The sequence below is a fragment of the Phoenix dactylifera genome, chromosome 14 (assembly GCF_009389715.1).
Source record: "Phoenix dactylifera cultivar Barhee BC4 chromosome 14, palm_55x_up_171113_PBpolish2nd_filt_p, whole genome shotgun sequence".
Classification (NCBI taxonomy): domain Eukaryota; kingdom Viridiplantae; phylum Streptophyta; class Magnoliopsida; order Arecales; family Arecaceae; genus Phoenix; species Phoenix dactylifera.
In genome coordinates this window covers 1,154,972-1,166,922 of record NC_052405.1, presented here as the reverse complement: position 1 = coordinate 1,166,922, position 11,951 = coordinate 1,154,972, and the positions used below count along the sequence as shown (strand labels likewise).

Here is an 11,951-nt window from a genome sequence, read left to right as displayed (position 1 = left end):
TTATTGCTGGGCGATTCTAGAGATGGGTGTAGTATTTAGTAAGAAGTCGGCCTTAGTTTGTTCAATCTTTGCCGACTTCATCTATTTAATAGAATTCTAAAAGTTGTTTATAAAAAAAAAGGATAAGTTATATAAAAAAAATTTCGAGATGCCGCTTACGCGTAACGGCATGACCAAGGCCGTTGGGGTGCGCGGCGCGCGAGTGCGCGCCCTGGCCGCCTGCACGAGAAATTCTACTTCTGTTATTTTTTAGGACTTTTTTTTTCATAAATAACTTTCTAACAATTTAAATTTACATAATTAGCTTCTTAAAATTTATATTTATTTTTATACCCTCATAAATTATTATTTTTTACAAATATTTCTAATATAACAGTTTTTCTAATGCCGTTGATAAAAACAATATTTATTTTAATTAAAAATAAAATAAAATTTAGAAATTATTTTTTTGTCCTCCATAACGTTCGGCTTGTAAATATTTTTTTTTTTCACATCTACCCATTAAAAATATTTTAGTTATTTTTATTTGAAGCTGCTAATTTTTTAATTTTTTAATGGCGTTAGAAGATATGGGTACATATGCAAGAACAAGAATAAAAAAGAGAGATAGAATAGCAAAATAAGTATTTTACCAGAATATAAATGTAAATATTAAATTTGGAAGGGTGTTCATATAAATTTTGATATTAAGAGAATATTTATGCAAAAATATCTACTTTTTATATATTCGAACACAACTCTTTGATCAATCCAGTCATATATGAAAATATATGACCAAGAATTTAAACATGAAGTATCATTTTATTTATTTATTTTTTTGATGGATCGCCAATATTATTTCTTAAAACGTTACAGGCAATGGAGGATGTGATCGGCAGCTGGAGGCCATTCAATATTAAGCTCCCATTTTTGTTGACTACAATAAATAGTTATAATTCTTGCGCATTTTAATATTTTGAAAATTCTTAATTAATTAGACTAAGTACGATGTATTTGGATAAGTATTTTTAAATGATTTAATTTATTTATCAGATAAAAGTGCTTTAGCGTCAAAAGGGAGCTGTCAAGGGCATTGGAAGAAAAGTGTTGTTAGATAATGACAAGTTGTTGAATTAGATTAATAATTTTCTTATCTAAAAACAAAAATCACTGGATGTACTTTGTGGATATACACTTGATAATTTTCTGTCAATATTCTAAGAGAATCCTCATTAGCATCATCAACCTGAATATTCTAAGAGAGTTGTACGCTGAGAAAGAAAAGAAAAGAATTATCCATATTTTTTATTATTTATCTGTACCAAATGTTGATGCTTATACCAAATATTGGTGGCATTGAATTTTAGTCGGTTTATTTTGTCTTTTTTAGCCATCTTTGATTTTTTATAATTATTACGTATTAAGCAAAAAAAATTGAATTATAATATGATTGCTTATTTTGCTGAGGATAATAAGATGCTATTGTTTTGTAAAACCATTGCACAGTTGACATGATAAAATATCTGTATAGAAAATAATATTGTTTATGTGAATAAATCAATGATGGTTCTGAGGCTTTTTAAGCCGAAAACAAGATAGACGGACAGCATGCTTGATGATATCCATCATCTTAATTTTTAATATTGGTTATGAATAAAGAGGACTAATTTTTAAAAAAAATTTGCTCATTTGAGGTGATGGTACTTATTATTCTTATCAATCATAATTATAACATGCATTCTGTAACATTATTTTATTATTTTTTAAGTATCATACCATCATTTTTATTCATTACTTTCTGGTCCAACTGAAATGCACAAATAGCAAGTTTATTTACTTTTCTCTTCTCCTACCTATTTTAGTTATGATGGCAATATTATTTTGAAATTTTTCGTTGAGAATTAAATTAGAGATTTTATCAATTTTAGTTAGCGAGAATCTGCATATTTAATAACTATGCATGCCATATACTACAACCTCATGGATAGATTTACTAATCTAACATTCATGCTAATAGGAACCATCTATATGAAGAAACTTCAAATGGGTTTATGTCATGTTTGGATTGAGAGAATCTTAGGGAACATGAGAAAAATAAGGAGAGCAAGCAAAAATTCATACGTAATCGAGTCTCAAGAACAATTATTTATTCCATACCACGATTAAGAATAAAACTATTTAGTCCAAACTATGTCAAAGTGATTAAGCTTCTGGTGTGTGAAAGTTGATTGTCATAAGTTAACCTAGGAAAATATTAAGAACTACTCTAGATTGGAAGTATAGGATTGTTAAGAAATAGCATTGTGTATTCTGGATAATACAAATAAGTGTATCTTGGAAATAAACTTGATATGCATGTATTTTGTTTTTTTACGTGAAAGAAACATTGTATACAAAATATAGAAATATAAATTTTTAGGGATAAACATGATGTTTAGATGTTTTTTATTATTCCTATGGAGGAAATATCAAGACTTTAATATAGTAGCAATGATAGCATGAAAATTATCTCAGAAAAGAATAAGAAAGAAAAACAGGAAATTTAGCTTTTAATATTTTTTTTTGGGCAATTCTATTTGTTTAATAACCTAGAGATCAAACTCAAGGATTATTTGATTTGATATAATTGGTTGGATTTGGTTGGATCTCGCATTGTATTGCCAACACTCGAGTTAATGATCAAATTATATAAAAATATGATGACCCAATCTAATAACTTAGCCAAGTTCTTATGCAAATCCGTAATTTAACTCAACTAGGTCTTCTAAAATTTCCTTTATAATAATATTTTCTATATATATTACATTTAGTTTATATATATCATGAATTACTCTATATTTGTTTGCTATTATTTTATTTATTCAAATTTTATGTTACTCATACCTATATATTATTTAATAATTTGGCAATGATTTACAAGGTGACTTGATGCTCTACAAAATCCAAGCAAGTCAAGTCTCCATACTTCCAATAAATCTTCATATAATATTTTCTATTTTACTTCCATATCATTCTATGTTTCATTTTTTATCAAATTGATTCACAACCCAACTACTTTAACCTTGGCAAATTGCCAAACTATAAGTTGAGGAGAAAAAATCCTTCTATGCAACACTATATTTTGAGTCAATTTTGATTCAAATAAAGAATGAGGTTATATAAACATGACAATACCACCAATTTCAATAATAATATTAAAAAATAAAAACTTGGGTTAGTCCAGAAGGGCAATCATATCTATTTATACAAGATTATATATTTTGAAAATTTCCTACCTATAGAAGCGTCAGATCATCACAAAATTAATAAACTATATCATTTCATTATAACTATGCATGTGGAATGTCTTGATACATAGATTAGAGTCTCCAATACATCAACATCGTAAACGTCATTCACTCGCCCATGATTCGCTGTCGCACGTGCCGGCAATAGTTCCTCCAGGGCTCCTCCTGGACCTACTCCACCACGGTCCATGGCTGCCTGATTCGCACGCGCCCATTCACCGTCCCCCTCCTCATCGCCGCCCCCCCCCCCCCCCCCCCCCCCTCCTCGCCTCTGGTCACCGGCGCCGATCAGAGGGAGAGCTCCGGGGATTCGCTCCAGGTACCGCACTCCATCCCTCGCCGTCTTATCCCCCCTCTCCATTCGTTCGCTTGCTGCTCTCGCCCCCAGTTCTGATCTTTCCGGCCCTTCCTGTGCCCAAAACTCGCCACCTTCCCCAATCTCGCCGCATCGCTCCCAATTCCACCTCCCGTACCCCAAGCCGCAATCCCAATTCAAGGTCCCTAATCCACCCTCTCCAAATCTAAATTCCACACATATGGTGCCCAGTTACTTGTATCTTCCAAATCTTTTCTGAAACCTTTCGTCTTTTTCTTCCAGTGCACTCAAACAACTTGGATCTGGCCTTTATGATCTCTTTATGTGAATAAGTAAGCCCAGCATTACTGATAACTCCAATTATATTGGTGGGTTAGGGTTTATTGAACATTGCTGTAAATTTTGATTGGTCTTATATTAGATCCACTTGTCTTGTCGAGGATCTCAATTTTATTATGGATATGCTTTAGTTCATGGGCTGATTTATATGTCTGCTCTCTTATAATTGCAGAACATTGTACCTTGAAGCACTGCGATTTTAAAGTCTTCGTCGGTGAATGCGAAAAAATGACGCCACCTCAAGATCCATTTTATATCGTGAAAGAAGAAATTCAGGATTCTGTAAGTCTGTCTAATCATGTGTTTTTTGTAGTTCGATTTGATATCAGACAACATGAAGACAGGATAAGGGGGCTAGATTAGATGAGCTTGGTAGGGTTAGCAGTAAAACTCTGAAGGATTGATTCCGAGATGATGGTACTGGAGGGAGCTTAAGAGAAAGGTAAAACCATTTGATTTGTTTCTGTTGTATAACATAGGCCGGAGGTACGGTTCATTCGATGAATATACTGGTTTTGAGATAGGAGGGGTGAACTTCAGAAAATGTGAAAGGGGGCCATGAGAAAATATATGGGGCTGCTTTCCATATGATAAATTGGCAAACTAGGATGACCCAAACGAATAACAAAGAAGTTTCTTTATGCTGTAATTCTTGAAACTTGCAACATAATTGTGTTCTGAAATCTTTTGGTGTTTTCTGCTATCTAGTTCCGTTCTTTTTTTGAAAAAATTATGTTCCAACACGGATGTCCTATCTCTTTAAAGGAGTCACGTGTTTTAGTTGTTGAAAGGATGAACATCTCACCTGAAGTGGGTCTTTTATGTTATTGTTGACGCTGATTATGAGGTCATGTATGCTTTTATACTTGTAAAGGGTACTCTTCCACATTCATATATAACCATGCTTTCAATTTATGGATATATTTATATGAAAAGAAAATGACAAAACCTTGTTTTTATAGATCTAGAAAGGACATGTGAACAAAGAGAGATTTATTCAGTGATGTAGGACTGGAGTGAGGAAGAAAGGCATAAAGGTAGAGAGAGTCAAGATGGGAGTAGAACTGGTGGCTGTAAGTTCTGAACCTGAATGTGTGTTTGAGGGGAGCTTAAGGTTCTGGAGGTTCTAGAAAATTTATCGGACATCTTTCAGTCGTGCAGGTGAATCTTTGGTCCACCAATGCCACACTAAGGGCTTGTATATTCATGCTGAGGGGTCAGTAAATTAAGAGAATGATGCCAAAAAGGATGTTGATAGACATAGCAAATGGTGATTTATTTTTTTTCATGTCTTAGATATGTTTACATGAGAGGTAATTGTAAATTACAGTAGTTATGCATAGACATATATTCCGCTGCTTTTCTTTAAACAAATATGTAACTGTGAATGACAGTTGTTATTATATGGAGAGCCCATTTGTCAGTTTTAAGCATTCTACAAAGTGTTTGAGTACTTTATAGCAAAGGACCAAGAACTCTTTACATATATATACAATAAATCTCTTTCTACATTTATTAATGAAAAATGCATTTCGATAAATATGTTAATACGCAATTAATGAATTCCAGCTATGTTCCTAGTTATTAGGCATCTTTTTCTATATGCGACTTAATTGTTTCTGCTTATTTTAGAGACCAACCAAACTCTCCATCTTTTGGATGAACTGTGGCAGATTGATAAACTTCAAGCTACTTTTCACCACTGGGAGCAGACCCCTTCAGACACCGGAGAGCGTGTTCATCTAAGCAAGGAGCTCCTTGCCAGCTGTGAAAGCATTGAGTGGCAGGTATCATGTTGTCTATTTTCATTTCTTCTACTTCTAAGTACTTTTCTTATCAACATGTTGTTATACTGAGCACTTAACATATTAGAACATGGCATAGTACAACATGGCCTAGCGAACAAGCAAAATCGGACATGAAAAGGGAGATTTCCTTTTTCTTGTCCCTTTGATTTGGATGGCACTCTGCACCTCCTGGCTTTGTATGGTTAAAATTTAGCCAAATGTTTTGTCTGTTCCCATTGTTTTATCGGGCTACAATTCCTTAGTTGAACCTACAGTCTTTCTTCCTTGAAAGGTGGATGAGTTGGACAAGGCAATTGCAGTTGCTGCAAGAGATCCAGCTTGGTATGGCCTTGATGAAGTTGAACTTGAAAGACGTAGAAAATGGACTGGTACTGCTCATAATCAGGTAGACTTAATAGAAATCGTTAAATTTAGTTTTCTCATTAACACTTCTATTATTGTTGTTTCATGATTTCTAAACTGGAAAAGTAATTTGGATGCTCTGATGAAATTTTTAGGTTGGTGTTGTGAGGAGAGCTGTGGAAGCTGGAAAGGAGAAGAGCAGTTCAATCAATGGTATGCGTAAAGAGCTGATGAGACTTCCCAATGATCATGCTTCTCAGACAGGCAGATCGAACCACTTCATTGCCGACAATGATGATTTTATCTCTTCAGAATCAGATCGGCAGCTGCTCCTAATAAAGTAATTTTGTGCTTTATTTATCTAAATCTATCCTTCCATATTTGTTGTGGACATGGCCAAAAATTTTATTAGTCAAACACTTTCTGCAACCAATTTTGGAAATCATTAACTAAATCAAATTGCTTATTCAGTTAATGAACAACCATCAAGTGATACTAAAAAATTGGTCTGACTAGATTTATTGAAGAAAGTAGAATCTGTTGCATTTTATAAGTGTGGTCAGGGTTTCCATCCATGGGGAGAGACAGATCAGGCTTTCCCAAGGAGTTATTTCTAAAAATTGACAATAATTTAGCTATAATTTCTCCAAGGCATTGAAGAATGTTGGGGTCCTGTAGTCATTTTCTTCCAACTGATACATGGATATAGACATTGTGTTGTGTGCTGGTGCATGTGTCAGACTCTTATAGAATCTAATGGTTTTTTCTTTCATGGACTTGTACCTAGGCCTTATATAAATACCCATGCCCAGGCACTAGTTATAGGTACATGATACTAAACTGAAGGGTCCATGCAACATAATTTTCTTCTATGTGGATTTAGAGAAACTTGTCTGCATAGCATGGTCACCCACATCATGGAGAAAAATGCATCAAATGAACAAAAAACCTCAGTATTTACCTTCTGAGTGGAATGGGTTTAGCTTGTTTCATGCCACAGCTGAGCCTTTGGTTTAAGGCTTTTGACGAATAGCTTTATTTCACTGGGAACTTATACCTGCTGCCTGATGATATAGGCAACAAGATGAGGAGCTGGATGAGCTCAGTGCCAGTGTTCAGAGACTAGGTGGTGTAGGACTTACTATACATGATGAGCTTGTTGGACAGGTATTTTCATGTTTGTTTCAAATTTTTTTATTTTATGAAGGCTTGATTAAATTGAATATCCTCAATGATTATGGTTTGGTGGCAATATGGTTCATAGAAGATTTTCACTTTCTTTTTCAAATAGATATAGAACATTTTCCCAAAAAATATCTAGCAGATGGGCAAAAAGTAATAAAGAGGCATCCATGTCTCTGGTATATTTTTGTTTGGTTTGTTATTTTGTTTAAAGCATTTTAATGATCGTTCGTCATGTCATTATTACTTTTTTGACATGCAAAATGTGCTTCTTGGCTAGATCGGTTGGAGTGTTTTGATCGTCTCAATTTTTACATGCATCTTCCTTCCTGGCAGTCATAGGTCATATGTCAGTTGTGTCCAGTTTTTTAGTTACTTTGAAGCAGGATGCCGTATTTGTTCATTTACAGTGCAGTACTGCAGGAGGCCGGTTTAATCTATACTATTATGTTACAGTGCTTTTCTGCAATAACTCAGTAGTGGCAATTTTAATTCATTATCGGTGTGCTTTTTTTTTTTATGTTGATGAAGGAAAGAATATTGGATGACCTAGGCATGGAAATGGAAACTACTTCAAATAGGCTTGATTTTGTTCAGGTTAGTTTTTGCATTCTTCTGTTTAGAAGATGTCTGCATTTTTTTCCTTCTTTATGTTCCTTCCCGGGGCCACTTTTCTTTGGATCCTTTTGCTCTATAGCAAATTTGATTCAGCAGCGAACCTAGTCAAATGACATGCTTTCTGGTCTATTCTTTTTCCCTCCTTTTGCCCCCCAAAGTGCCAAAAAGCATTATTAAAGTGAGAAAACACTTTTTGCGTGCAGAAAAAAGTGGCTATGGTTATGAAGAAGGCTGGTGCGAAGGGACAGCTTATGATGATAGCATTCTTGATAGTTCTTTTCATAATTCTTTTTGTTTTGGTTTTCTTAACATAGAAAACAGAATAACAGTGTGATTGAATATTTTGTTGAATGTAAGCTGTAAGCAAAGGTAAAATATATTTGAAGACTTCAAATAAATCACTGGTGGATAGATGCTCATATATCACTTGAATTATGAAGGATCATTATTCATACATCTTAATTTTGGAATTCTGAGGCATCAATATATCCTAAAGCAGAGCTTCTGCCCATACATCATGCTGCTAGCTCTTATAATTCTACATCTAAGAATTTTTATTCCCTTTACTAAATGGTGCCTAGTCGTCTCTGAGTTGCAAATTTAAGTATGCTGGACATCACTATTGTTGTCTTCAGCTCTAAAGCACTTGAGTGCTCCAATTTCTGATAATGTGATAATGAATGATTTATGTCAATTTGAGGATTCACAACAGAAGTTCGCTCCAGGATTCAATGTGATGCAGGTAATACGATATGCATTCATATTTCAGGTGGGATTCATGTATTGAATGTGGAATTATGCGGCCATATTTCAGATGAATATAGGTTGAGATTTTGGTGGGGACTGAGATGGTGGTCAAAAGGCCCATGCCAGTCTCACTGCGTGTGGGACTAAAGATACTTCGAACCAGTATGATTACTTGTATTTAACTCTCGTTTTCTTGGAGTTGACTGGTGGTAAAGTTTTGGGAATTGTAGAGGGCTGCAAATTGTCCTCTTTTTCCCTTGGAGGAGCACTTCCATCAGACTTATCTCACCTGTTTGCTTATGACAAATAATAATAGGCTAATCATTTGGCTGGAAGGACTTATTATTTGCAAAAATTGTCGAAACTTCGCGAGGAGACTAAATAAAACTGCCGGATTTTTAAGGGCCCCGTTTGGATGGGTGTTTTTTTCCTGTACAGGGGTTGTGTCCTTCGCGAGAAAGAATGATTCAACTTGTACCCAAAAAAAAAATAAAAAATGATTCACCATCTCGTGTGCAGATCCACCATTGAAATGTGCAATAGAGATCTATGCAAATAAATGGACGAAAGAGTTCGGATTATTTTTAGATTTTTGCCGGGCCTGATTGACATAAAAGAAGATCAATAATTCCTTCGCTTGAACGAGTGTATACTTCAGCAACTTTGTTAAACTGAGCACATAAAATGTACCTCAGCCTACGCAAGCAAGCCATCCCCAGGGTCAATCGTAATACTCATGCACACCATAGGAGGCGTTTGGTATAGAGTGATCATCTCAGGATCAAGGGTGATGTGGGTATAGGTGATGAGAATACCGCATTTAGTTGTCCTTTTCTAGACAAATTCTTTTCTTTACCTTGACCATGAAGTGCCATGGGATAACCTTTTTCTATTCTGCTCTTGCTCGACATGGTAAACAGTATTGCCAAGCATAATCTCAGTTATTTAATCAGCTTCATGGGCCTTCTTTTAGAGTAATTACTTTTCTGTGCTTCCATTCAAGAATTATATTAAATTGAAGAGGCTTCTTGTTTATCTTTGTTAGATTTATACATTTTTGTCGAAATAGTGTGCTTGACTTACATTTTTGATTCATAAGAATTAAAAACACATAAAAAATCTATCCAAGATATATCGGGGTATTTGTGGTATTATGTGGTCGGTAATCTTGGATCACCATACCATACCAAACAAGTTACTCATGGATATCCGAGGATTTTTAATCACTAAACTATGGCTTACCAAACACATTGATCTTAGATCACTGGGGATCAAATCACTCCAGTATTCAGATCATCGGAGATCTTAGATCACCGTAGTGATTCTGTTGGGGTTACCAAACGCCCCCATAGTACTAAAGTATAGGCTCTTTCTAAATAGAAACCGAACCGGGTTCATTTCACCAGTTTTCCAATCCAACGACCTGTCAAGTCCACGTTTGGACTATAATATTTGTTGATAAAGAGTTTACCAACTATGATTGATATACAAAACTTTTCTAATATTGTTTCTGTTGAAAACAGATAAATTCATAGATCTGTAACGTTTGAGCTACCGTGCCTAATTCGTTTAGAAAAGCCTTTATGGTTTACATATCCAAGTTTCAGCTAATTGAACTCTTTTGAAAATTCAAAAATAAATAAATTCACGTACAATAGCGAATTACAGATGGCTCATCTTTTCAACCATATTAGTAATTGTAACATTCATTTTGCATGCCGAGCTCCATCCATATTCTAATTATTTGGAGAAGAAAAGAAAAAGAGTCTAATAACTATTCAAGATGCAAAAAGAAAATTCTACGAGGAACATCAAAGGCGCGCCATCTAATGGTTCTATTTTGATTGGGGCTCCCTAGAAGGGTCTTAGAACAGACGCGGAGTTGGAAATACTTGGACTTGACTTGGTTAGTCTGGTCTCTTGAGCCAGCTTGACTAAAGTCATTTCTGAGAGTAACATTGTCTTCAATACTTTATGATTCGAGGAATGCTAGGACAAAATTACAAACTGACACCTTGCGCAACTTTCCACACTTCCAAAAGGACCCCGTGCGCAGAAAGGTCGTCATACACTGTTTTTGGGCGACTGTAATTTTAGAAGCTCTACACCCGTGATGGTAAGGCGTGTGCACTACGTTTATGTAGTCTAGTTGTAGACTGTCAGCTCTTAATATACTGCATATCTTAATATACTTATGTATCCAAATAATAAATCCAAATTCAAATAAAATAAAAGAATAAATTCAATTTATCTTGGTATATAAATAATAAATTCAGAACATGAGATCAGAGCCATCTGTATACGTCAAGTTTCTTTTTGTAATTTGAGAGTTCTGCTACATTCGAACATACATATACATAGTGTGTGTGTGTGTGTGTGTGAGAATAAAGTTGGTGTCGATATGTCTACAAGGATAAATCCCATATACAGTGAGGGGGAGAGGAGGCAATACATCAAAATCACTTAAGGAAATGGACGCGTGGAGTTGCAGCACTAAATATACCTGATATATTTTGTGAATCAACCGTGAGAACGGAGGCTATCAGACGCGTAAAACGAGTCAACATGCAAACGGACCCCATTGGCCCCCCACCTTCCTCGTAAGAATAGTAGTAGTAGGGGTTCCCTCGCCCCGCGACTTTTCGTACCATCTTCGTCGCGTCAACTCGGCAGCTTCTCCTTTTGAAAGCCTCTGAAGACAAATAACCCTCTCGCGTACACACGAACAACGCGACGACCTTCGACGCGTGGGCTGGTTCCATATATATAAACGCAAGCCAGCGGAAAGGAGGAAATATGGGAGTTAAACTTGTCTCGCTCTTCAGACTCTTCCCTTCTCTTCTTGCCAAAATATTTACTCTCTTCTCTTCTCTTCAGACTCTTCCTTCTCTTCTAGCCAAAATATTTACTCTCTTCTCTTCTTACCAATATATAGTCTATGATGACGTACGTAGGGATGGTGAAGGGGTTAACGGAGCTGGACATGAAAGCAGTGCAGCAGCTAATGCATCTAAGTTGGCGAGAAGAAGACGTCGAAGAAGAATTCAGCAGCAGAAGCAGCAGCAAGAAGAGGAAGAAGATCATCGAAGAGCGGCCGCAGAAGAGGCAGCGGTTTCGTTCGATGGCGTATATATACATGGTGACTCAACCCATCAGCAGCAGGCCTCATGACGAGAGAAAGAGATGCTGAGAAGCATGAAGGAGGGACAGTGCGAGAGTTGATATTGTTTTCCTCTCCCTTTTCTTCTTTTATCTCTCTTTTCAGGAGAACAGAAATAGTTGGGCTGCGTCCTAAATGAGTTGAGTAAAGTGGGGGTGTTCTCGATCGGCTGC

The 11,951-nt window shown here is 35.7% G+C and overlaps 1 protein-coding gene across 4 annotated transcripts; it reads left to right on the top strand.

The window, feature by feature from the left end:
- The first annotated feature begins 3,483 nt into the window (after positions 1-3,483).
- On the top strand, positions 3,484-8,351 carry LOC103701230 (syntaxin-61-like). 4 transcript variants are annotated; one of them, XM_026802286.2, is made up of 9 exons: positions 3,522-3,585; positions 3,865-3,914; positions 4,094-4,203; positions 5,595-5,708; positions 6,001-6,114; positions 6,227-6,411; positions 7,148-7,238; positions 7,785-7,850; positions 8,075-8,351. In XM_026802286.2, the coding sequence occupies exons 3-9, from the start codon at positions 4,150-4,152 to the stop codon at positions 8,183-8,185; spliced, it is 735 nt and encodes a 244-aa protein (XP_026658087.1). In that variant the 5' UTR covers positions 3,522-3,585; positions 3,865-3,914; positions 4,094-4,149; the 3' UTR covers positions 8,186-8,351. The 4 variants fall into 4 exon arrangements, with proteins under 4 accessions (XP_008781445.1, XP_026658087.1, XP_017696873.1 ...); XM_017841384.3 differs by lacking the exon at positions 3,522-3,585 and adding an exon at positions 3,642-3,763; XM_008783223.4 differs by lacking the exon at positions 3,865-3,914 and having other exon boundaries at positions 3,484-3,585.
- The last annotated feature ends 3,600 nt before the right edge of the window (positions 8,352-11,951 follow it).

Excerpts from the sequence above, each read along its gene's own strand:
- LOC103701230 (XM_008783223.4), top strand. The coding sequence starts at position 4,150 with ATGACGCCACCTCAAGATCCATTTTATATCGTGAAAGAAGAAATTCAG. Across the intron at positions 5,709-6,000 it reads GTGAAAGCATTGAGTGGCAG|GTGGATGAGTTGGACAAGGC; the intron begins GTATCATGTTGT and ends CTTCCTTGAAAG. Across the intron at positions 6,115-6,226 it reads CTGGTACTGCTCATAATCAG|GTTGGTGTTGTGAGGAGAGC; the intron begins GTAGACTTAATA and ends TGAAATTTTTAG.